Source organism: Silene latifolia, chromosome 2, assembly GCF_048544455.1.
Source record: "Silene latifolia isolate original U9 population chromosome 2, ASM4854445v1, whole genome shotgun sequence".
NCBI classification, from domain to species: domain Eukaryota; kingdom Viridiplantae; phylum Streptophyta; class Magnoliopsida; order Caryophyllales; family Caryophyllaceae; genus Silene; species Silene latifolia.
Window position 1 is genome coordinate 195353279 of NC_133527.1, and position 27971 is coordinate 195381249.

The following is a 27971-nucleotide window of genomic DNA, read 5'->3' on the forward strand; positions in this document are numbered from 1 at the left end:
ACAAAAAGTAATAAAATAGATGCGTATATCATAAAATAAGGTACTAATAAAAATGGCTACAAATAAAATAAGTACAATTGTTATGAAAAGTTGTACTAAATAAAAGAAATATTTTAATCACGACTAATAATAAAATGGTACAAAAAAGTACAAAAAGCAATACGAAAACAAGTGTCTCTCAAATAGTCTCAATAAGTAATGAGATACCGTCTCTCCAAAGTTTTTAGTGAAGAATAATACTCGTAGGTATTTCGTGAACCACTTTGCTAATGCTTCTATTTCATTGACTTGAGTCTTTCTTAGATAATAGATGCGGAATTTCATTTGCTTTTTCGAGATTTTCTCTTTTCGCTCGAAGGTAGCAGCATACGGCGAATCCATTTTGGTGGACGACCAAAATCAACCGTGATTTCCGACTGCAAGTCCTTTTCTTCCCGACAGACGTTACCTTCGACTTTGTAGATAAGAGCCTTAACAAAATAATCACACATAAAGCAAATGAAACTCCCTCGACTCAATCCTAGTTGTTTGGCAGTAACAGAAAACGTAGCATACTTAGTTATGAAAAACACTTTGTTCCCTAAGTTTTCGACTCTTACCCACGCACGGCTTTGCTTGTCGTACATAAAAACTCCGACATCCTTTGGCTCCCTACTTAGGTGACTTATATAGAAATTCGTATATACTAAATACAAGAACCCGTCCGAGCACACTAGATACACGGTTTTAACATCATATTTGATTCCCTTGGGAGGAGAAGCGACTTCAACAAGATCGAGTGTAGTCGGATTAATTATCACAAGCCTACCAATTGTGTCGATTGCGTACAATTCATCTCGAAGATATATAATATCTTCAAACTTGTAATTACGGGTCTTTATATAACTCCATTGACTATCTTCTGACCAAAAACCTAGTTTTCCATTACCAAACAATATTAAGAACATTCCCAAATCTGAAACTGAAATAACTTTACGAATACTAATGTAATATTTGTTTCCGATGTCGAGGATATGGAGTGTAGCCACACTCAATATCTTATGTTCGTCGAGAAGATTAAAATTATACTCCAAATTCGAGGATGGATCAAGTAACCATTTATTCGTTCCATTCTCCTCCACACGAATCAGCCAAGCCCGAGTTTTGGGCCGATTTGAGGCTGCCGGGGAGATGAAAAAATAAAGCAAATTTGGCCTCAATTCAGAATCATTACACTTGAGGTCTCGACACACACAGTTAGGAATATTGATGATGGAAGGCTCCTTGGAATTAAGAAGAGACCCAGCACGACGCCAGGCTACACAAACCGAAGCAGCCCGACGTAGATCGATAAGGTATTCGTCTAGATGTTCGAAGATAGATACTATAATGTCACAAGGCAGATCAGCCCAATCATAAGCACCTCCCCTACAGCCGTACTCCATACTTCTCAAAGACATTGAAAGATAACAATGTTTCCTTTTTGTGTAGACCGGGATATTCACCGTCGACAACGGCTTCTTCTATGGTCGTTAGATGTATAACTTTACAAAACCTAGAATAAATATCTATGAAGGAGATCTTTTATTTTGGACCTGTTAATGGGCTTAGTACTCTATTAGTAACAAAATTAGTATAGATCCCGTGCAATGTATGCACGGTATTTATAGAGTTTTTGTTGGGATTAACGGATATTTGAGAGTCTTTGGTTGGTCTTTGGCAATTTTTTTAATTAATACATTTACTTATTTTACCTAGAAAATAAAAATTAAAAATATTTAAGTGTTGTTTTAATTAGTAATTTTTTTCTTGTAGGCTCATTTAAGCTACTAGCTCCATGAAGCTACTAGCTCAATCCAATGGTTAAGCAAGTAGCTTGAAAACGTTTTTATTTGCAAGCAAGTCCTTTTGCTTAACTATTGGAGATGCTCTTCGAAAATAAAAATTAAAAATATTTAGTGTTGTTTTAATTGGTAAATTTTTTCTTATAGGCCCATTTAAGCTACTACCTCCATGGAGCTACTAGCTCAATTTAAGCTAATACATGTAAAATGCTCCAATGGTTAAACAAGTAGCTTGAAAACTTTTTTATTTGCAAGCAAGTCCTTTTGCTTAAACATTGGAGATGCTCTTAGAGCATCTCCAATGGTTTGCTCTAAGGACTTGCTTGCAATTTTTATAAAATAGCAAGCAAGTAGCTTACCATTGGAGTGAGGAAAGATTGATGTAGCTTATGAGCATTGTAGCTCTACCAAGCATGTTGCTTGGTTTTAAAAAATAAAAATAAAATAAAAAGTAAATTTTATAATTGGAGGAAAATTCTATTGTAGGACCCATAAAGCTAGAAAGTGTTGTAGCCAACCATTGGAGCGATATGTAGTCGAAGAGCAAAATAGCTTAAAAAACCGTATTGGCAAATCAAGCTACAACGTGTTGTAGCTGTCCATTGGAGATGCTCTTAGAGGAGAATAATACACACTAAGGTATTAAGTGAACCATTTTGCTTCTATTTCAAGGACTCGAGTCTTTCTCAGATAGATGCGGATTTTTTTTCTTTTCTTGATAAAGTGGTACTAAATTAAAATTAAAAAACAAAGGTCAGCGAGTACGATACATTCAAGGGGGATCGGGACGGGGAATAGGAGTTGATCCTCCATAGTTTTTATGCTTGCTAAGATAAACAAGAGCAAAAGATGGAGGGTCAGTCCACCAAAACAAACCCGAAAGTGAACGTTTGTCATGCTTGACAATCCAGCGAGCCAGAAGATTAGCAGTTACATTCAATTCTTTTTTCTCGAATACGATTTCCCACTTGGGCAAGTCCTGTAATACTTCCCTAAAATCCATGATAAGGTTAGAACTAGCATTCAAAATCAAATCATGGTGTTAAATATCACCGACCACCCGAAATTCTTCAACAACTTGATCTTTTTAATTTGACCTAATAGACTTGATAATGTCCCAATGGATTATCGAAGGAAAACAAAGAAACATACCATTGTCTCTCGCTCGTGGGCTGAGGCTGACTATCGTTCCATAACAAATATTTCTGCAGAAATAAGGTGGCATCGTTATTTTGTTTATTTTATGACAATCAAGCTGCTATTCATATCGTAGCTAATCCTGTTTTTCGTGAGTGTACAAATTAAAGCATATCAACATTGGTCATTTCATCCGTGAGTTAATTGTAGCCGGTGTTATCACTCTACAGTTTAGTTTTCTTTTGTCCAAGCTAAGCATTCGTGATCCTCACTCGATCTCCTGCTTGAGGGGCAGTCTTAGACGGTGGTAGTCCTACTTCTAATACAATACCGGGTAGATTGTATTAGACGTTTGTTTTACTTGGTTTTTAGCTATGGATAGGTTTCTTAGTTATGAATTATATGATACCTATATAAGGCTTGTATTGCTTTATTTAACAACGATTATAAGTAAGATTTATTGATAAGGTAAATAGGTAATGTAAGTCCATTAACAATGGATAATCATCTCCACTTATACCAGAATATCGCCGAGGACAAAAAGACCTCGTATAGGCCTAACACAATATTTATACCCGTTTAAATAAGGACAGTAATATGGCGCCACCTGGTGGCGCCCAATCTGAGTGCCACCCTAATTAAATATTAATTAAAAAATGTATTAACAAATTTCACACTTTGTGAAGGGCATATACATAATTTAGCATTGCAACTGTTGAATAGAGTGAAGATAGAATTGATGGTCAAGGAAAGAGTGCATCGATTATTGACTTATTGTCAGCAAAATCCCGATTATCAATCGAAAACTGATCAATTGAAAACTGAACTAATATAAGTTATTTATCTGCAACTAACATACTTTCAATTCCTTAAACTATTGTGTACTCCGTAATTAACTTGCATAAATATTTCGTAAAACCTCATTAGCATCATCTTTAGTTCTTCAGTTATGTCACAGTTCTTTATAGATTGACTACATTATTTTTTAGGCAACTTCTTTTTAATTTTAGATGCAAAACCAGGATGAATTGAATCTCTTTAATATTCTAAACATATTGCCATCATAGCGAAATTAGCAAACTAATAAATAGTCAAAATTAGTAAATCCGTATTTCGTAGCAAATGATATTAAGTTGAAGTATGTTTAACGAATCTGTTAGAATATAAAACGAATCAAGGAACTTCAACCATCAGCTTAAGCTTTTGGTTGAGATGGTTTCTTGACATGGTATCAGAGCCTGGTGACCAAAAGGTCACGGGTTCGAATCCCACCCCCTCTATTCTAAAGTGGATAATCAGAACAGGCCAGGGAATCCCGCCTGCACCCACACTTCAAGCCCAAAAAGAAAAAAGGGCCTTCGTGTGAGGGGGAGTGTTAGAATATAAAACGAATCAAGGAACTTCAACCATCAGCTTAAAGTTTAACATACGATGATACGACAATGAAGAAGAAGGCATTAAATTCCTAAAACACCCTTTTACTAGTTCATCATATAAAATTTAAAAAGTTAAGAAATTTACTATTATGCCCTGGGTGGTACTCAAACAGTCAAACTCGGTACCACCTGGAAAGTTTGTTCCATATAACTAAGTAGCGTATTATTGAACCCGTTTAAATCTTGAGATGATTATATTTCATGGATGATTATAAAATTGGGATTAAGAATTTTATAAAAGGCGGTTACTTGGAAACATAACAAGCGCAAACAGTATTCATCTCCTCTACTTAGAGGAGAATAATACTCTCTAAGGTATTAAGTGAACCATTTTGCTTCTATTTCAAGGACTCGAGTCTTTCTTAGATAGATGCGGATTTTTTTTTGTTTTGATAAAGTGGTACTAAATTAAAATTAAAAAATAAAGTTCAGCGAGTACGATACATTCAAGGGGGATCGGGACGGGGAATAGGAGTGGATCCTCCATAGTTTTTATCCCTGCTAAGATAAACAAGAGCAAAAGGTGGAGGGTCAGTCCACCAAAACAAACCCGAAAGTGAACGTTTGCCATGCTTGACAATCCAGCGAGCCACAAGATCAGCAGTTACATTCAATTCCCTTTTCTTGAATGCGATTTCCCACTTGGGCAAGTCCTGTAATAGTTCCCTACAGTCCATGATAAGGTTAGAACTAGCATTCAAAATCAAATCATGGTGTAAAATATCATCGACCACCCGTTTACAATCTGAAGCAATGATTCCATCAAAGGTAGGAAATTTAGTGGCAAGGGACAGACCGTCACGGACAGCCAAAAGTTCAGCATTATAGACCGAGTTGCACGACACAAAAGACCCGGATCCCATAACCCAATTTCCAAGATGATCACGACAAATAGAAGCTAACCCAGCTAAACGCTTATCAACATAGACGGACCCATCACAATTAATTTTAAGTTTTCCAAGAGGGGGGAATTTAAGAGTCAGTTATAGCATTGAATCATGGAAGTTCGAATATTGTTTGCACTAGGCTCACTAGAGCAATAATAACTACGAGTATTTCCATATCAAACAAATGAGTGATTACATATTGTTAGTGATTACTTGCCTTTCCGACCTTTCTTTCTTTTGCTTTTTCGAGATTTTCTCTCTTTACTCGAATGTAGCATAGGGCGAATCCATTTTGGAGGAGGACCAAAATCAACCTTGATATCCGAATACAAGTTCTCTTGTTTCCGACAGACGTTACCGTTGAGTTTGTAGATGATAGGAGCCTTATCGGAATCCGGGACATAACCAAAATCTTTACACATAAAGCAAATGAAACTCCATTGACTCAATCCTAATTGTTTTGTAGTAACTGAAAAGCTAGCATACTCAGTTATGAAAAACACTTTGTCCCCAATGTTTTCAACTCTTACCCACGCACGGGTTTGCTTGTCGAAAATGAAAACTCCGACATCCTTTGGATCGCCAATTTCAGGAGGAGACTTCCCTGCAACATCAAGTCTAACTATTTCTTTCAAGGATTGGATTCTATTGAAATACCTATAATCCTTCCACCGTGCTTCGGCACCAACAAAACCTTTATATACTAAATACAAGAATCCGTCCGAGCACACTAGATACATTATTGTAACATCATATTCTATTCCTTTGGGAGGAGACGCGACTTCAACAAAATCGAGTGTAGTCGGATTAATCATCACAAGCCTACCAATTGTGTCGATTCCGTACAATTGATCTCGAAGATTTATAATATCATCAATCTCGCAATTACCAGAGTCGATATAGCTCCATTTTTTACTATCTTCTGACCATAAAGCTAGCTTTCCTTTATCACCTCCTTCATCACCAAATAATACTAAGAATAATCCCAAATCGGAAACTGAAATAACTTTACGAACACAAGGCGTGATCTCAGAAACGGAAAAATATACCTTAGCCACACCCAAGATCTTATCTACGTCGAGTAGATTAAAATTATACTCCAAACCTGGAGGTATGATTCGATGATCGGAAGAAGATGGTGGACGAAGTAACCATTTATTCATTCCAATCTCTTCCGCACGAATCAGCCAAACCCGAGTTTGGGTCCGATTTAAGGCCGGGGAGATGAAAAAATACAACGAATTTGGACTCAATTCAGAATAATCGTTGCGGTGTCGACACACACAGTTAGCGATGTTGTTATATGCACGGCAGGTGCAAATAAAAGGGAGTTTAATAATGGAAGGCTTCTTGAAATTAAGGAGAGACCCGGCACGACGCCAGGCTACGCAAACCGAAGCAGCCCGACGTTGATCAATACGGTAGTCATCTAGATGTTCAAAGATAGATACTATAATGTCACAAGGCAGTTCAGCCCAATCACAAGTACCACCCGTAGAGCCGTGCCTCGTACATCTCAAAGCCATCAGAACAAAACAATGACCTTTTTTTTTTTTTGTGGAATATCCAACGTCGACAACTAGAACAAAACAATGTGGAATACTGCTGAAACCACGGCTGCTTCCTCTCTTGGTAGTAGACGTATTAGTATAACTTTACAAAACCTAAAATTTTGTTGGGAGGGATCTTTACTTTTGGATCCTTTATTAATTTTTTTGGCAAATTGGGCTTCTTTTACAAATTGATTCAGATTAGTATGACTTTCGTCTCGTATAGAAATACCGAAAGATCATAAGAAAAATTTACTTCGTTTCAATTGAGTCTATACCGAAAGATCCATAAGAAAAATTCACTTCGTTTCAATTTGAAGAGACCCAATCTGATTAAGTTAAGTTGATGATGCCTTAAGACAAATTAATCTCATTGTTATTTATTTAATTGTGTGCTTTTTAAGTTTAACCATGTAGTATGAAGCTCCAATTGTCAATTCAAGGTTATCAAGAATGTCATCATGAAGATCAAAAATGAAGATTGTCATTAGTGCTAAAATTCATGTGTTGTAAGGAGATCCTTAACTCGAATTTACGTTTAGGTGCAAAAACAACAGTTCAGTCAACTGTTAATTAAGGCTCGTCTTTGAAAGAAATATTTCGAAATTATTTGAATCTTATTTAAAATGCTTTCAAGTATCACAAATAATTTCTGGAAATGTTTTGAATTCTTTTGAAGAAAATTAAGCTTTCAATGTCTTGCTAAGTATTTTGCTTGCACAATATGAGACTTTCTATAAATGAGTTGTTTGCTTTTTACATTTATGGAAATCTTTATGGTTCCAATAAACACAATCATTTATGCTTGTTTCTTGATGAAAAACCCAACCTATTTTTGTGTGTGTACACAATATGATTTCTTGCAATCTTAGGCACCGATTTCTTGAGGCAGAATACTCGGTTGCTTGGTAAGGAATTCCAGTTGACTTGTGCATGTTGCCCAAGTAAACTACTTACATTATTTTAATCACTTGTGCATATGAGTGTAAGATATTTTAATGTGTAAAGTATATTACTTGGATATTATAAATAGCTTGCTTAATTCATTTTTACAAGTGTGCAATAACGAGTTTTAAACTAAAAAAGACTTAAGCTTTCAATCGAGTAAATTAACTTTGCAAAACCGTTTTTCATTTCAAATCTTGAATCATTTTGCAAGTTTGTTTTCTTATCTTTTGAGTCTTTATTGAGTTATTGTATTGCACCTAATCGTTTAGTTGTATTCAAGGATCTCGTGTTTTGTACTTAAACTTTATCTCTCCTCCGTTCAATTGAGTGAACAACATTGAGATAAGTGGAGTCTTATAACAACCGGGTAGAACCAAACCAAGTCTTAGGATAGAGTTATACTTAAGCATGAAGTCTTAGAAGCGGAGTAGCTTTTGAGCACAAAGTCTTTCAGCGGAGTAGCTTTAAGCACGAAATCTTTCGGCGGAGTAGCCCAAAGCAAAAGTCTTGGAAGCGGAGTAGCTTTTAAGCATTAGCAACCGCAATAGGTTGGGGAGTTGTTTTATTATTCGGGGTGGTCTTAGTTTGTATGAGTTTACTTTTGAGACGTTTAATAAAATAGCGCTCGACGTAGGTCGCGGAGTAGTGATCGAACCAGTTTTAAAAACATCGTTTGTCGTGTCTATTTGTTTTATTTCCGCTGCACACTCTACTCACGTTTTTATCTTCTGAATCAACGGTTGAGTACACTGTAACTTCTGCTTGCTGAATCGTTGTTGAATACTTAAAACTCTCTAGGTCTAAGTATCGACTCCTCCTTTCATCTAAGCATTGTTTATAGTGTTTAAGAGTTTTAAAAGAAACTTACATTAAGCTTAAATTTTAAATAGACACCTAATTCACCCCTCCCCCTCTTAGGTGCTCTCTCCCGTGACTCTTCACAATTAATTACTCAATGTAAATAAATGATTCGAACAAACCTAAAATTTTAGCTATGTTGGTTGTTGACTTCTAACCGAGTCATCATCGAGTATTAGTCATTATGGGTTGTCATTTTTGGGTAAATAATTGCACGGGTTTATTTTTAGTAGTAATTTGACGTAATAAATAAAATATTTGCAAAGTCAAATACTTTAGGTGAGTGTTTAATAGTTAATCAAGTATTTTAATTTGATGTTGTCTATATCAGGTATAATAAGTAGAGCTGGCAAAAGTTGATATGCCCCGAAATTGATGATGCTATTCATATCACAGCTATTCATATCGAAATTGATGATGCTATTTATATCGAAGCTAATCTTGTTTTTCATGAGCGTACAAATTAAAGCACATTGAAATTGATTGTCATTTCATCCGTGAGTTAATTGTAGCCGGTGGCATCACTACAGTTTAGTTTTCTTTTGTCCAAGCTAAGCATTCGTGATCTCACTCGATCTCCTGCTTGAGGGGGAGTCTTAGACGGTGGTACTCCTAGTTCTAATTCAACTAGTCTTAAACGGTGCAAATTGCACGAGCATACTATTTCAGTTTTTATTTTAAAAATAATATATAAGATAGGTTTTTATATTAATTAATTACCTTCTTTTTAAATTTATTATCTTTAAAAATAAAGTTGTAAAATGAAGTAATAAAATCTCTTTACTTTTTGTTAAGATGTTTTAAATGACAAATATCATAATTGAGTATTTGAGTTATAAAGTCATATTTAAATGTTAGATTTGGGTTACAAAATTCATTTGCAATTAACGTAAATGATGCAGTAGGGGCTTTTGAATCAATTGGTCAGGTAGTTATTGTAGTATTGCGTATGATATATCCTCTTATTAGCTAAATTAGAGCCACATACTACTTTTGTCTTGTTACTCTGACGAATTCAAAAAAACCCACTTACTTATCATTCAAATTATTCAGATGAAATAAAACAAACATGTAAAAGTGAATCGGTCTGAATAGTTACATACCCGTGTAAATGGTTAAACTTGTTTTTTCATTTAGATAAACATGTGCACGTCTGTAGAACCCGTGCAAGTTTAAAATGAAAACTTTAACCCCTTTTTCATTTAGTTTCTTAATTAGTAAAACATGAGAAAATGTGACTCGTGCAAAATCGTGGCTCGTAAATTTAAGCTAAACCGGTCAAAATATGACTCTAACAGTAAGCTCGACCGTAGAAAACCATTTTTTCAAGGGCTGAGGCTCGAAAATCTTGTCCCGTGACTCGTTTGACTAAAACTTAAAATGGCCTGTTAATTTAGGGTTAAAGCCCCGTCCGTTTTACCCGATGAGTTAAATATAAGGTTATGCTAAATGTGAATATAAAACATTTAAGTGACAAATATTATTAAAATATGAATATTGATATAATATATATGAAATGATAATTAAAAAATCCTAATTTTAGTATTTAAAATTATAAACACAATTAAGGAAATCAGTTATATTCTGACATGACTTAAACGACTTTTCTCGCTCGATCTATATAATGTTTCAAATGCTCATATAATAAGGAAAAGGGAGTAGAAACATGATTGAGTTTTGTACCAAATTAGTTTTAATATTTTAGATTTTAATATTTGTAATTAAGGTATTCTATATAACAAATTAAACATAAGAAAGAGATGGACCACTTTCCCTCAAAAAAAAAGAAAGAGATGGACCACTATTTGTAATTATGAATTGGACCACTATATGTACTATATATTACTTCAACTCAAACCCTCTTTGTGAAGTTAGTTAGCATACCTTGTGTAAACCCCGTAAAAAAGCGTAAATACTACTATACTTTCAGTTGTATAATAAACATTGTAAAAACACTCTACATTTATCCAAACTTATGTGTAATTTCCTGAGCTTGTTAAAAGTTTATATTTTTTTATGTTTAAGTGTGTCAGTTCAAAAACTTTAAATTATAGCTCGATTTCATTAAAGCAAAACTTAAAAACTTACCTTTCTGGCCTTTCTTTTTAGACTAAGTCTCTTGATGAGAGACCGTTTTTCAATAAGTTTATTGAGAAACTATTTTACAATTTTAAGAAAAGTGGTACTAAAGTTAATAAAATAGGTACAAATCTCAATTAAAGATAAAATGGGTACATTTATTATATAAATAAATAGGTACGAAATTATCATGTCGCGATCAATAACAAAAGGGTCACGAAATATAAATAAAAAGTAAAGTTACGAAAGACTTGTCTCTCAATAACTTATTAAAAAACTATCTCTCACAAGTTTTAGTGTTCTTTCTTTTGCTTTCACGATTTTCTCTTCCAGTTTGGAGGGCAAACCCAGTTTGGAGGAGGACCAAGATCAACCGTTATATCGGAATGCAAATTCTCTTGTTTCCGACACATGTTCCCTTCGACTTTATAGACGATAGGAGCCTTACCGAAATCATCCGGGCCATTATAAAAATCTTTACACATAAAGCAAATTAAACTCCCTTGACTCCATCCTAGTTCTTTGGCAGTAACCGAAAAGGCAACATACTTTGTTATGAAAAACACTTTGTCCCCAATGTTTTCGACTCTTACCCACGCCCGGGTTTGCTTGTCGAACATCAAAACTCCGACATCCTTTGGCTCGCCAATTATTTTAGGACTACATTTCCTCTCAAGTATTGGTCTAAACTCAATCCAATGTTTTCGAGTCTTACCCACGCCCGGGTTTCTCTTCTCAACTGCATATCTCCTCCACCATGCTTCGCCACCCACAAAACCTTTTATATACTAAATACAAGAACCCGTCCGAGCACACTAGATACATGACTTTAACATCATATTCGATTCCCTTGGGAGGAGACGCGACTTCAACAAGATCGAGTGTAGTCGGATTAATCATCACAAGCCTACCAATTGTGTCGATTGCATACAATTGACCTCCAAGATTTATAATATCATCAAACTCGTAATTACGGGTGTCTATATAACTCCACTGACTATCTACGGACGACATAGCTAGTTTTCCTTTTTCACCAAACAATACTAAGAACCGTTTTCCCAAATCGGATATTGGAATAACCTTACGCACAATAGGCGGGTCCAAACACGAGAAACCTCTATTAAAACCGTTTTTGTCTGAGACATAATGTAGGGTATGGAGTTTAGCCACACCCAAGATCTTAAATTTGTCGAGAAGATTAAAATTATATTCCAAACACGAAGGTATGACTAGATGATCATTCTCCGAAGAGAATGGAAGAAGTAACCATCTATTTGTTGCAATCTCTTCGATACGAAACATCCAAACCCGAGTTTGGGTCGTATTTGAGGCTGGTGAGATGAAAAAATAGTACGAACTTTGGGTCAAGACAGGATCATATTTAATTTTAGGACACCATGACAAACATCCATTGATTTTATTTTCCCAGCAGGTGCAAATAGAAGGAAGTTTGATTAAGTTATCCTTCTTGGAATTAAGGAGTGACCCGGCACGACGCCAGGCTACGCAAACCGAAGAAGCTCGACGTATATCAACAAGGTAATCATCTAGATGCTCGAAGATAGATACTATAATGTCACAAGGCAGTTCAGCCCAATCATAAGCACCACCCGTAGAGCCGTGCCTCGTACAACTCAAAGCCATAAGAACAAAACGATGTTTCACTTTTGTGTAAACCGGGATATCCAACTTCGACAACAAGAACAAAACAATGTGGAATACTGCTGAAACCACGGCTGCTTCCTTTATTGGTAGTAGACGTATATTAGTATAACTTCACAAAACCTAAAATTTTGTTGGGACTTGGAAGGGATCTTTACTGGCCGGTTACTTTTCCATGAGATCGTTAGCGGAAGTGATCGATGAATACTATAAAGATAGTGATTAGTATGCTAGGATATTCTCCTCCTTCTTCTAGGTTTCTTTATGATGACAATCGATGAGGTATATCATCCCAATAACCTACTTATATAGGTTAGAGTTATTCTAGACGGGAGGAGAGACCTAGCCATAATAAGACTGTACTTGGGCCCATCAGGTTGCCCACTATATAATAGATAGGCCATACACTCATCATAACATCACACTCTGTATTTAATAATATTGATTGAGACAAGACCTAGGCCCAATGGATCACATAACTGTAGTGAGCTTTACCGGTCTTATTCAACCCGTTTTAACAAACAATAAAACCCGACTAATGGAAGTTCAAATCAACATTAGTAACTACAAGTATAAAATAACCCATTTATAAGATCGCTTTATATAGGAAAGACCCATACGTAAAAAAAAAGCTAAAATAAACTTTATTTCTATCAATTAATTATGTAAACAAATGATTGGGACGATCTGATTAAGTAATTACTTTATAATATTTATCTATTAATCTATATTATTTTTTGACAATCTAATATTTTACAACAATTTTTTTAGCTGTAAAGTACACTCGAGAAATCTATTTAAAAATTTGAAAATCTCATCCGCCGGGGACAAGCTTGAAGCTCCCCGTTACACCAAAAGAATTGTGTGTTTTTTTATTACTCCGTATATAATTTTTTTTTTTGTAATTCTAATAATTTACGCATAAGCGGTTATCTATACCTTATATAAAAAGAGGATACTCTTCTGACCACTATTTTCACATGCTTCTATCCTCCAGTGACGTCATTATTTACAATCTTGCCATTACTGAATATTTTATTCTAAAAATCTGGTCTCTTCTTTATCTTTTCATCTATCCGTCGTTTCACTCTATCATTCTAGCCACCACGAATTAACGATCAACTTCACCATCTTGATTCTTGCACCACGTTAGTCCTCTCCTATATCATGCTCATCACATTCATCTTTGTTTGGATTTAGTCAATTATACTCCTCCTATCCAAATGATTCAATTCTCTCTATTTCCAAACCTTCTGTTCTTCCCCAAATCAGTAAACCCTAATTTCAGAAACCCAGTTTTTATCCTTCTTTTCTGGGGTACGACATGGTAGACTTCAACAACGATGCCTTCTTGCGCTGTCAAAACGTTGGCCAAAACCGAGCCAATGTTATTCAGCTCAAAATGATAAGATCTTCATTAAATTGTTAGATCTAATACACTGTTAATTAGGCTTACATATTATGATTTGTTGTTTGTTTAGGGTTTGATTGAAGGCTGGTTGTTTCTGATTTTTTATACTGCCACACTATATGCTGTCATTGTCCCTCATTTGTAGTTGGTAGTATTTATTTACTTGGTTTTGTTCATTTGTTGTTCGTGTCTTGATCCTTCATCAAACTTGTTGCTCAAAATAAAGGTAATTTCTTTACTTTTTTTCTTAATATTTTGTTTTTATTGTTTTTTTTTCATGAATCATGATTACCCTTGTTAATTGTTATGTTCAGAACTGCAGATCAAAGCCACACATCATCAGACTGAAAAAAATGAATAAATTTCGGGATAATTACATATGGTCATAGACTGATAGTATTAAATCTTGGTGGAAAAAACATTACCCTTGGGCATGGGTTGTAGCCAAATGAGCCATTGTTGGCAGAGTAGTAGCTACTCTCCTCGCTGATTCCCATGTTTGACCCAAACCCACCGCCGACTTGATATCCCATACGCATTCCACTTCCCATGCTCATCCCATAGTTGCTACTAACCATTTGGTTGCCACCCATACCCAGGCCTGCCGAACCCATACTTGAGTAGTTCGGCTATTCTGACATTTGCCCACCTCCGAGACCACTCCCAAACCCACCTTGGAAACCACTGTAAGAGCTCATGCCACCCATTGAGTCCCCAAAGTAGCTAGCTTCCTGCTCTGACTCGATGTGGGAGCTCTGAAAACGGAATGCCATGGCGCTTTCTCCTAAACACCCCTTTGGAAATTAAGCTCTTGTTTTGCTTAGCTCAATGCCTTCAGGATTGTGAATTGTTGCATTTATATAGTGGCTAAATTGTGGAGAAATCACATCCACCATCTCTGATTTCACCTTTTGAAAGTTCTCTGTTCCACCTTAGTTGGTGTGAAAATTAGAATTGTTAAAGTGAGGATATAATTTCTCTTAAATAAGGAAGCCTATAATCTAAAGAAAATTAAAAAAATGCCATATAGCCAGGATGTATGATTACATGATATATGGGCGCACCTAAAATTCGTCGCTCCGATTTGGTGGATCCTGTCCTAAAACTCCTTGTCTCGGATCGGGTTTGAAATTCCTATGTTGCCATATGGACACGTTTTAGAATATTTTCAATTTCTTATTATTGCTAAAGTTGGCAGTTGAAAGCATACTATCATCTTTAAATCTTATGATGCTATAACCTTTAGTTGCCGAACATTATCATGAATCGTATGCTTATATATAGACTAAGTGCCACTGTCTTTCTTTTTTCTTTTTTGTAGTGAATTGATACCAAAATCATCTCATATGGACCGTAGCTGTCTTATCAACGGATGCGTTTGTGGGTAATGCAGCCGAATCCACATAATTTTGAGTGCAAAACAGGCCATTTTGAGGCTTCTTGGTCAGTTGTGATCAACTCCTTGTTCTTTATGTTAGCAGGATATTTGCTTAATACTTGTTGCCTTTGTATAAACTACCGACTACTACTTATCCTTTGAACGGGTGCTTAAATCTTGGAATTTTAGGAGTGAGATTGTATTGAAACCGAAATTAACAACGTGGATCTTTGATCATAATTTGATATTGAGAGCTAATGACTCCCGCAACACAAAGTATTCCCACAAGTCAATATATACTATGGAGTACTATAGTACTCCCTACAGGTTGGTAACCAAGATAGCTCTTGTCTAATGTTGTGATGTATTATGTATGTTCAAAATGTTTCTAGATTAGAATAGATGTTATAACGGGGGTGAATCAAATAGGAATGCACCCGTCACAAGGTTGTGACGGATATTGCCCGTCACAAATGAGAATTTTTGCACAAAAAATGCTTTTATAAAATAAAAATATGAATTTTCAACCACAAGATAACAAAAGAGAGGTGTAATGGAGGTGAGACAGATACTGATGAGGAAGGAAAATTGAGAAACATAAGTAAATTTTTTTTTCCAGAAGTGAGAGGCATGACCGCAAAGTATAACAAGTAAAAGTCAAAAAAGCAATTGAAAGAACAACCTAATTGCACTACTGTAAATAGTGACGTCATCCAAGGGTACAAGCACACTACAAATAGGGTCCGCGAGCTGGAAATAATATACCTCCGCTAATAGGGTCTGCGAGCTGGAAATATTAAAATTTGTCCAGTAATAGATAGAAAATACACAAATGACCCAAATAGAGGAGAAAGGGAAGTACATGGGGTGCCCCTACCTTGTCCCCCCTATCCGTTTTGTGAGTGGCATTACCCGTCACTTGCTCCGACCCGTCTTCAGCAAGACTACAACAACATCAGAGCCTTAGTCCCAAAATGATTTTGGGTCGGCTGACATTAATCATCCTTTAAATAAATAACACTTTTAGTGGCAACTTTTCTTTGTTGAAATTACGTTATGCTTGTATCGTATTCGGTAATATTGATTTTTATTTCACCGATTCCTTTAAAAACCAATTAGATATTAAAATCAATAAATTACAATTACAATAGCGATTTTTTTAGCGTTTTGAGTTTCCACATTGTTATTTTATCAATTATGTTAACAAAAAAAACGCTTTAGTATAAATGAATTTACAATTAAATGTTGCTGTCAATATAATTTAATGGTAAGTGAATTACAAACAAATAACTAAAAAAGGAGATATATTGTATATACATCTACCTATTAACAAATAATATTCAGTAAATAGATGAAACTCCTTTCATAGTCTAATACTGTGACTGCGTTTGTCGTACTGACGTCATTTAATGTATACTTTATATAAAGTTAATTTCTTCTATACAAAGTTATACAAATTCGTAAGATGATACAAAAAATTAATATCTTTCAATGTAATTTAATTGAAACGCTGTCCAGTCTGCGTTTCTGATTATCGTGTTTTTTTTTAAAAAAAAAGGCCGATACTAATTCATAAAATCATTTAGAAGTAATTTTATATTGAATATGTGTAATTTAAATTTAATCTCTGCTAACTCATATAAATCTGGTTGCCGCTAAAAGAAACTCAATCCTTCCCAGTAGTTGAATTTGTGCGCCACGTATTTTAAATGTAGTCCTCCTAAGCTACACGTACCCTACAGATGGCAAAAAATTAAAAACGAAAGGTCATGTTGCATGCACGTAAAAATATGTATAAATACGATACATGGGGTGATAACCTGAAAACAACTAATCGTTATAAATATTTTGCGATGGGTATTAGTTTTCATTTTTACTTTTCAAATTTATTTGCACAACGTTGTTCTTTCGATTATACATTTTCCTGTACATACTAAACTGACTTTGTTATCTAATTTTGTGCAGACACTTCAGGAATACAACGATGTCCTGTTGAAGTAAACTTAAAAATTATTTTAAATGAAATACTTAAACAACTTCAGTTACCGAATGCAGAATTCGGTATTCATGCAGTTACTGAGGATGAACTTAGAGGTTACGTTCGCATTCGCACTGATCATGCGTCTTCCAAAACGTTAAACATTATCGGGATATCGTCCAAGCTTGTCGGACCGTCCCATCAAAATTGCGCAAGAAAGGCTATAAAATTTCTAAAGAGCTTATATGGATTCGATGTCCTTGATTTCAACTATTACGAGATGCAACAAGTACAACACAACTACAACACTTTAAAAGCTGCCTACTACACGGCCACAGGACATGAAATACTTCCTGAAATTGAACTTCTATCGCTTTTAGATGAGGACTGAACAAGTTAAACAGTGAACTCGGCTTTATTAAAACAGTAATGTTAATAGTAATGTAAATAGAAAAATAAGGGATACAATAATTGTATTATAATATATCCCCTGTTGTTTTTTTTTAAATGTTTATTGTAATTATAAATAAAGTAATGTTTTTCTACACTTTTTATATCGAATTTTAATAGTAGTCTTTATTATTTACAATATTAAACAACTTAAAAATGGTTGTATAATCGTCTGCAAACACAACCGCTGCAATTGAAAAACGTTGGATGCCGCGTGCGGAGCACGCGGCTTTCCAACTAGTTTTCCTAAAAAGAAACATAACATTATTATGTGTCCACAATTGCTTGGTGTTGCCTCGCTGGTTCGATCTCGTGAAAGCACGAGTATACTGCCTCTGCCTCTCCCTTTGCTTTTATTATTAGGGTTATTTGATAAGAATAATCCAAACTATGACCGTCCTACTCAAACTAATCCAAACTATGCATTATCCCATAAAAATCCAATCTATTATATCATTTAACTTTTAATGCCTTGTTGCTCTTTGTGACTGGTTGTCTAGGTTGCACGGACACTCCTCCTAATCAGCGTTCCCGTGTCAGATACCCGTGTCAGACACGACACTCGTCGGACACACGTCAAAACGTGTCGGACACTTGTAAAGCCGTGTCTAACTTTCATCTTTTATTTGGGCACGTGTCTGACACGTGTCCATGATATTTTGAGCTGTGTCCATGGTATTTGGACACACCTCCAAACGGAATCAAGTTGAATTTAAGGTAAATGGTGAGAATTGTTATATAGTTGAATTTGGTGGGGAAATACGCTGAATTGGAGACAAATAATGTTCTTTAGACTAGTAATGAAATGTCGAAATAGATTGATTATAAGTTGGTTTTTCGTTTTGGAAATGAGAATTAGTTATAATTAACGTAAGTTTTACTTCCACTTATTTAAATTTAATATTCAATACTTTTTCAAAAATAAAATCACAAATATATAACTATAAAATATACTCCCTCCGTTTCGGTCAATTGTTGTCCTTTTGTTTTGGCACAAATACCAATGAAAGAGGAAAATGCCAATAACTAAATGACAAGTGGAACAAATTGATGAGAATGATGAAATTAATCATCAAATTCATTCTTAAAATAGAAAGGACAACAAATGACCGGGACAGAGGGAGTATATTTTATTAAATTTAAATGACGTGTTCCGTGTCCTAAATTTCATGAGATGCCGTGTCACGTGTCCGTGTCGTGTCAGTGTCCGTGTTCGTGTCCGTTTTGGTGCAACCTAGCTGGTTGTCTCCGGTAAATTTTACCTATTCCAAGTTACTTGCCTTTTTACCCTTTATCCATTCTTCATTTTCTTCCTTTGTATTGTTCTTGATTTCCAATCTTCATCTTCTTCCTTTGTTTTGTTTCATTAAGGCCATTCTTCTCCCTTTTCTTCCCTCATCTCACTTCCCCAGATATGTTCTTGAAAAATCTCTTCCTTCATTTAATTTCTCCTACTAATAAAATTAACATGAGAAAAAGAAATCCAAAAAAAATTGTATGAGAAGAAGAAACCTAAAAAATGAAATCTGATATTTCGTCCAAAATCGAAACCCCATCGTTTTCCTCCTCATCTTATTCAAAGGAGCACAAATCACAATAAAGAGTTGGTATACAAGCATATCCCAAAAAATACTACTCTAATTACAACCCAAAAAGCACTAGTACGACAACAACAACCTCCTACCCTATTTAGTATTATAATCATATTTTTTTCCTGGGAAATTGATTGATTTATAGTAATAATATTTTTTTTTAGTCTAAACAATTCGGTAATCCGAACTACATTGGGCCGACTAATCCGGATTTCGGGGCGTGTCCAAGGATTACGGTATTTAAACTCCTCCCAATCGCAGTTGTGGGGGATCGATCCGCAGACCTCCCTACCAAGCGCAGCCTCATGCTACCACTGCGCCAACCAACGATTGGTTGATTTATAGTAATAATGAAGTTGGAATTTCAAGAACTCATTCTTTGTAATAAAGTTTGAATATTTTTCTTCTTATATAAAATTAATCATTACTATTAATCAAGCACTAGCAGACATAGAAGGGTTCACGAGTTTGGGCGGAAAAAAAAATTAAAAGACAACGCACAAAGTGAAGTTGAAGTCCCCTCCGAAGTTGCAGGGCATGTATAGAGTAAGATGGAATAAAGGGGAGTGAGAGATGGTTAAGTTATAGTGGTATCGCAGGTATCGTGCGGTGCCAGGAGATCGTCATCCCTCAGTTTGCTAAGAAACTATTAAAGCGGTGACATTAGCATATACATTATTGCCTTATTGGAATTGAGGGTATAAAGGGGAATGGAGATGTTGACAATAATAATTAAGGATGATGAAGTCTATAGATTGATGAAATGAAGTGTAAAGAAGAAGAAGAAGAAGATGATGATGATGAAAGTATTGAAGATACTACTACTTAGATAATATATTGGATTATCCTATATATTATTCCTTTCCTATTGTTAATTATATTGTATTATCTTTTGTAATCTTCTAGTTATTAGTATCCTGTATTTTAGTCTAGTAGATTATCTTGTTACCTAGGTTAGCCTCCCTATGTTCATACTAGCCTTGTATTTATAGCCTTACATTCAGTTAATATAATCAAGCTTTTCTTATACAATTTCCACATGGTATAAGAGCCTTTTTCGATCTACTTTTTTCTTCCTCACACAAATCTCAAATCCATGGCAGGCCATACTGCAATTCTGCCCAATGCGAGTGAACCTCTAAAACCGTTCATTGCTGTTAGCTTTGCTACTGTCACGCAACTAACTCCCTCAACTTACCGATCGTGGTCTCGTGAAATTGAAGACCTCCTCTTTGGTTATGATCTGTTCAAATTTTTGGACGGATCCCATCCTTGCCCGTCCTCCACCATTGAAGACGAGAAGAAGGTGCTTATTCCTAATCCGGCTTACTCCTCGTGGCTTCGACAAGACCGTCTTCTAAGTGGTGCTCTGCGTGGTACTATTTCCCCGAGCATCACCCCATTACTTCTCAATGCCAAGACCTCCCAAGAAATCTGGTCCCTCCTTCGTTCCACTTATGCGAACCCGTCAAGGGGCCACATCTTACAAATTAAGGATCGTCTTCAGTCCATTACCAAAGGCGATCTCTCTGCTACTGACTATATGCAATCGATTCGCTCGTGTGTTGATGAACTTGCACACATGGGTAAATCTATGGATGACGAAGATGTCGTTGCTAAAGTTCTCAATGGGCTTGATTATGCGACTTATCATACTCTTATTGAGGCAGTAAAACATCGGGACACCACCATCTCCTTCGACGCCCTCCATGAACGCATCCTCCAATTCGACCTTTCCCTTAAACACAACACCAACACCCTCCCTTCATCCTCCAACCCAGCCTCTGCCCTGATTGCTTACCATAAAAATCAAAACTGTTATCCTCCCCGCTCCGCTGCTGCACCCGGTATGCTACCCTTACCCACGGCCTCCCCAAAATCCAACACTACCTCCACGTCTAATCCCTTCAAAGGAAAATGCCAGTGGTGTCACACCACTGGTCACTACCTTGAAATATGTCCTATTTTCAAAATCTTGTACCCCCACATTGTCGTACCCACTCGTCCTGCACCACAACATCGAAACCAGACCAACCAAGCCCCTCCCCGAGCCAACACCGCTGCTCTAACCCAGCCCAATCCTCCCTCAAACTGGATCATTGACAGTGGCGCCACTCACCATATAACCAGTGATCTTAATACCCTTGCACTTCACTCACCTTATGACGGGAATGATGAGCTGCTTATCGGTGATGGATCATCGCTTCACATTGCCAATATCGGTTCTTTTACCATCCTTTCTTCTTCCTTTACTTTGCATTTCACAAATGTTTTACACGCTCCGTCAATTTCCAAAAATATTCTCTCTGTTTCTCAATTCTGTCGGGACAATAATGCGGTTGCTAACTTTACTGCTGATGTGTGTGTTTTGCAGGACCAACTGACGGGTCAAGTGCTTCTCAGAGGCCAACTTAAAACAGGTCTCTATGAATGGCGTGCACCGTGTCTCGCTTCGGTTCATCTTGCTCGTGTCTCCTCTGTCTCCCTATGGCATCATAAACTTGGTCACCCATCCCCTTCTATTTTTAGTTCAATTAATAAGTTATCTAATTTACATTTCAAGAATGATTTGATTGCGCATTGTACTGCTTGCTCTATTAATAAGAGTCACAAACTCTCTTTTTCACAGTCCACATTATCGTCTAAACGACCCCTTGAATTAATTTTCTCAGATGTATGGTCCTCCCCTATTCACTCGATTGATGGTTACAAATATTATGTCATTTTTGTCGACCATTATACTCGATACTCCTGGCTATATCCTCTTAAAAAGAAATCTGATACGTTTGATGTATTTAATCGATTTCGTGCTTTGGTTGAAAAATTTGTTAACCAACCTATACTACAAATTTTTTCCGATAATGGAGGAGAATACCTTAAACTTACACCCTCCATCACTTCTCAAGGAATCACTCACCTTACCTCTCCCCCTCACACTCCGGAACACAACGGTCTAGCTGAGCGCAAACACCGTCATATTGTTGAAGCTGGACTCTCCCTTCTCACTCATGCCTCTCTTCCCATCACCTTGTGGTCATATGCCTTTGTTACTGCCGTTTATCTAATTAACAGAATGCCCACACCAACTCTCACCAACACTACCCCCTACACGAAACTTCTTGGCCTTGTCCCCAACTACTCGAAATTACGCAGCTTTGGGTGCCTATGTTACCCATGGCTCCGACCTTATAACACTCATAAACTTGAGCCTAAGTCAAAGGCATGTATCTTTGTAGGTTATTCGTCTACCCAAAGTGTCTTTCATTGCCTCGATCCCCAAACTAATCGGGTTTACACGTCATGACATGTCCAGGCCAATTCGTTGAAAATGCCTTTCCCTACAAAGAATTACAATCAGGTTCCGCTGCCACCTCCTCCTTCACCCCCACCCAATGGTGCTCCTTCTCGGTCCCTATCATCAACCCTCCCCCTGCCACTACTCCGTCACCACCATCAACTCCTCCTACCTCTCCTCGTTCTTCCAACCTCAACACTCCTCCCACCTCCCCTAATCATCACTCGGCATCCCCTCCCTCCACACCTACTTCGACCCCTGTCTCCACTCCCTCCACGTCTGTTCACTCTTCCCCTGAATCCTCCCCTTCTCAGTCGGCTTCTATTCCCACCACCACCATCCCACAACAACCTCGTGCTGTCACGCGTCTTATGAACAATATCCGGGTTCCTAATCCCAAATATGCCAAAATGGCAGCCCTCTCCTTGCCTTCTCTCCCTCCCGTCACACTCAAAGCTGCCCTTCACGATCCAAAGTGGCTATCTGCCATGAAGGATGAATACTCGGCCCTTTTGAACAATCAAACATGGACTCTTATTCCCTCTGATCCCTCTTAGAATGTCATTGGCTGCAAATGGGTTTTCTGCATAAAGTATAACCCGGACAATTCCATAAATAAATATAAAGCTCGCCTTGTTGCTAAGGGCTTCCATCAACGTCCCGGCGTTGATTACTCTGAAACCTTTAGTCCTGTCGTCAAGCCTATCACGGTGCGCCTCATTCTATCCCTTGCACTTACCTGTGGTTGGTCCCTCAAGCAACTCGACATCAACAATGCGTTTCTTCAAGGTACGCTAATTGACACCGTATATATGTCCCAACCCCCTGGTTTTGTTGATTCAAATTTTCCTAATCACATTTGTAAACTTACCAAGGCAATCTATGGCTTAAAACAAGCCCCACGTGCTTGGTACACGGAATTAAAATCCTATCTTCTCTCTTATGGTTTCACTCAATCATTGTCTGATCCCTCACTTATTATTTTTAACAAAAATTCCCATCAAATCTACCTGCTAGTCTACGTTGACGACATAATCGTCACCGGCCCCTCATCCTCTTATCTCTCGCATTTTCTCACTGCCTTCTCCCATCGGTTTTCCTTGAAAGATTTGGGCTTCCCGTCATATTTTCTAGGTATTGAAGTTACCCCGACTCCCACTAGCCTTCGCCTCACTCAAACCAAATATATACACGATCTTCTAACCCGTTCCCACATGCTTGATTGCAAACCTACCACCACCCCCATGAGCCCTTACCCCCCTCTTACCCGTACCTGTGGCCAACCCATTTCAAACATATCTGACTATCGCGCCTTGGTTGGCAGTCTCCAGTATCTTTCCTTAACCCGTCCCGACATTGCCTTTAGCGTCAATAAGCTAGCCCAGTTTATGCAAAGTCCACATGATACCCATTGGTTAGCTTTAAAACGGCTTCTTCGTTATTTAAAGGGTTCTCTCACAGTCGGTATACAACTGCATCGTGACTCTCCCATGCTACTACACACGTTATGTGATGCGGATTTTGCCGGCGATAAAGACGAATATGTCTCTACCACTGGCTACCTCATATACTTAGGATGAAACCCGATCTCCTGGTCATCCAAGAAACAGCACACCCTCGCTCTCTCTACCACTGAGGCGGAGTTTAGAGCCGTGGCTAATGCTACGGCTGAATTAATATGGCTTCGTTCTTTACTTTCTGAGCTCAACTACAACGTTTTTAAGCCACCTGTTATTTTCTGTGACAATCTCAGTGCAACTCAGTATGCGTCTAATCCTGTATTTCACTCTAGAATGAAGCACGTTGCCCTTGCTTTTCACTTTGTTCGAGAACAGGTCAACAAAGGGCTATTACGTGTCCAACATATCTCCGCGGATGATCAACTAGCCGATGCTCTCACCAAGCCACTAGCTCGACCACGTTTACATCCTATTTTGCACAAGATCGGTCTTTCCTTTGGAACGTCCGTCTTGCGGGAGCATATTGAAGATACTACTACTTAGATAATATATTGGATTATCCTATATATTATTCCTTTCCTATTGTTAATTATATTGTATTATCTTTTGTAATCTTCTAATTATTAGTATCCTGTATTTTAGTCTAGTAGATTATCTTGTTACCTAGGTTAGCCTCCCTATGTTCATACTAGCCCTGTATTTATAGCCTTACATTCAGTTAATATAATCAAGCTTTTCTTATAAAATTTCCACAGAAAGAGCGAATAAGGAGATGAATAAGTTAGTAAATTAAAGGATTAAAATGACTTAAGGGTAGAGGTGACCTATTAAATAGGTTGCCCTTCCACCGAATCATTAAAAGTTAATGATATAATAGATCAGATTTTTATGGGATAATGCATAGTTTGGATTAGTTTGGGCAGGACCGTCATAGTTTGGATTATTCTTATCAATTAACCCTTATTATTATTATTATTATTATTATTATTATTATTATTATTATTATTATTATTATTTAGAATTTCATCAATAAACGTTTACTTCGAAATATAAGAAGCGCAAACGAGCTAGTATGACTCTTTCCGTCTCAACTAGGGTGATAATCAGACGAGATATTTTACGCGCAATTCGAGCTCGGCTTGACCAAGCTTGGCTGGATGACTTAAACGAGTCAAACCAAGAAAAATATACTCTGTAGGTAAATTTAGTGAATCATTTTGCCTTTATTTCATAGGTTCGAGTCTTTCTTTGATATCATGGAAGTTCCAATATGGTTTGCACTTGGCTCATTAGAGCAATAATGACTATTTCTATCTCAAACAAATGACTGGGACGAGGGATTAATTACATATCGTTCCTACTTACCTTTCCGGCATTTCTTTCTATTCCTTTTTTTTTTTGCGATTTTTACAATTTTATATTCTGGTCGAATGTAGCATAGGGCGAACCCATTTTGGAGGACGACCCAAATCAACCGTGATATAAGAATGAAAGTCCCCTTGTTTCCGACAAACGTTCCCTTCGACTTTATAGAGGAAAGGATCCTTACCAAAATCCGGGCCATAATGGAAATCTTTACACATAAAGCAAATGAAACTCCCTTTATTCCATCCTAGTTGTTTGGCAGTAAGGGAAAAGGTAGCATACTCGGTTATGAAAAACAGTTTGTTTCCTAAGTTTTCGACTCTTACCCACGCACGGCTTTGCTTGTCGAACATCAAAACTCCGACATCCATTTTCTTTGGCTTGCCAATTGGACAACCATTATTCCTCTCAATTAGTGTCCTAACGTCCTTCCAGGAATGCCTTCTATTGAAATACGTATATTCCTTCCACCATGCTTCGGCACCCACAAAACCTTTATATACTAAATACAAGAATCCGTCCGAGCACACTAGATACATTATTGTAACATCATATTCGATTATTATTCCCTTGGGAGAAGAAGCGACTTCAACAAGATCGAGTGTAGTCGGATTAATTATCACAAGCCTACCAATTGTGTCGATTGCATATATTTGATCTCGAAGATTTATAATATCTTCAAACTCGTAATTATTACTAGTGTCGATATAACTACACTGATGACTATTTTCTGACCACAAAGCTAGTTTTCCTTTATCACCAAACAATACTAAGAACCGATTTCCCAAATCGGACATTATTGAAATAACTTTACGAACACGAGGCCTGCTCAACGGATCGGACAAATATACCTTAGCCACACCCAAGATCTTATGTTGGTCGAGAAGATTAAAATTATACTCTTCTCGATGATCCCAAGAAGATGGTGGATGAAGTAACCATCTATTCGTTCCAATCTCTTCCACACGAATCAGCCAAACCCGAGTTTGGGTCCGATATAAGGCCGGGGAGATGAAAAAATACAACGAATTTGGGGTTATTGAGGTTATTCGACACAGAGAGTTAGCAATGTCGTTATATGCAGGGCAGGTGCCAATAAAAGGGAGTTTGATAATGGAAGGCTTCTTGAAATTAAGGAGAGACCCGGCACGACGCCAGGCTACGCAAACCGAAGCTGCCCTTCGTTGATCAATACGGTAGTCATCTAGATGCTCAAAGATATATGCTATAATGTCACAAGGCAGATTATTAGCCCAATCATAAGCGGCACTACCCTTAGAGCCATTCTTCTTACCTCTCAAAGCCATTGAAACACAACAATGTTTTTTTTTTTTTTTTTATGTGTAAACCCGGGTATCCACCGTCAACCACTAGAACAGAACAATGTAGAATACCGAAAGAAACCACGGCTTCTATATAGGTAGTATTGGAATTAATTCCTAAACCTAGTAGGGTTTCTGTCTTGCTTGCTAGACTTTCCTAATGTCTTACCCTTCTCAATTCTGAAAACCCGGTTTTAAAAAAAAAATGAACTAGCTCATAGACTAAATGTTGAGATTCAACAATCGACCATGGACCAAACGTGGGAACCCAGCGTTGGCCATAGTCCAAACGTTGGTTTCCCACGTTTGGACCATGGCCAACGTTGGTTTCCCACGTTTGGTCCATGGCTGAACGTTGGATCTCAACGTTTGGTCCATGGTTCAACCTTGTGGGCACAAATCTCATATTTACGCAGAAAAATCGCAATGTTTACTACTAGTCAGTGGCGGATTTACGTTGATGCATAGGGGGTCCTAGGACACCCCAAAGTGAGAAAAAAAATTGAACTAGCCTATTAGTAGGTGGAAGGAGGACCCCATAAAGTTAGGAAATGGACCCCATAAAGTTAGGAAAGTTGCTCTTCTCAGAGAAAAAGAGTAAACAATTGAGAAATAATAAGAGCATAGATAGGTGCTTACTGCCTAGGTGGTAGCCTGGTAGAACTTCACGTGCAGACGTGGAGTGCTATACATAATTTCAAAATATATAGTACTCCGTATTTACGTATATATAAACAGTAAACATTCATACTCTTCAAGTTGTTTAGCCCTACTTACCTTGAGTTATGTGCTATCAAACCATATGGGATATCACAAAATCTCACTTTAGACGGACATTATCTGTCTAAATTTATAGACGGGTCAAATATGTCACCACTTTTATAATAAGACAAACAACAAGTGGGATGGTGGAGGTTGTCTTATTATGAAAGTGGTGACATATTTGACTCATCTGCATTTTAGACCGATATCCCCGTCTACAATGACACTAATTGATGTGATATGGGAGTAATAACGTATGGAGTATATTGTAATCAACAGTCCGTCTTTATTCTGACGGTCACAAGCTTGTAACCTCTCACAATACTCTTACCACTTACCCTCCCACTTACCTCTCCCACCTATCTCTTTGTCTCACATCACAAGATTGTGACGTATTTTTTCCGTCACAAATGAAAATTTCTGAGGCAATTTTACTCAAAACTTGTGAAATGAACCTAAAATTAATCAAAATAACCCCAAAATTTACATCACCATCTTTTTATTATTTGAAAAACTCAAAGGGGTCTTAAACCATAGCATATACTCATTCCGTTTCAATTAATTGTTATCTATTTTCA

The 27971-nt window shown here is 37.0% G+C and overlaps 3 protein-coding genes across 3 annotated transcripts; all 3 read right to left on the bottom strand.

The window, feature by feature from the left end:
• Positions 1-320: 320 nt before the first annotated feature.
• Positions 321-1424, bottom strand: LOC141641913 (F-box protein At2g26160-like). The gene has a single exon (XM_074450555.1). It carries the CDS (start codon positions 1422-1424, stop codon positions 321-323), a length of 1104 nt encoding a protein of 367 aa, XP_074306656.1.
• Positions 1425-5492: 4068 nt separating this feature from the next.
• On the bottom strand, positions 5493-6809 carry LOC141641914 (F-box protein At2g17036-like). The gene has a single exon (XM_074450556.1). It carries the CDS (start codon positions 6807-6809, stop codon positions 5493-5495), a length of 1317 nt encoding a protein of 438 aa, XP_074306657.1.
• Positions 6810-25359: 18550 nt separating this feature from the next.
• LOC141641915 (uncharacterized) lies at positions 25360-26616 on the bottom strand. Its single transcript, XM_074450558.1, has one exon. It carries the CDS (start codon positions 26614-26616, stop codon positions 25360-25362), a length of 1257 nt encoding a protein of 418 aa, XP_074306659.1.
• Between the last annotated feature and the right edge of the window lie 1355 nt (positions 26617-27971).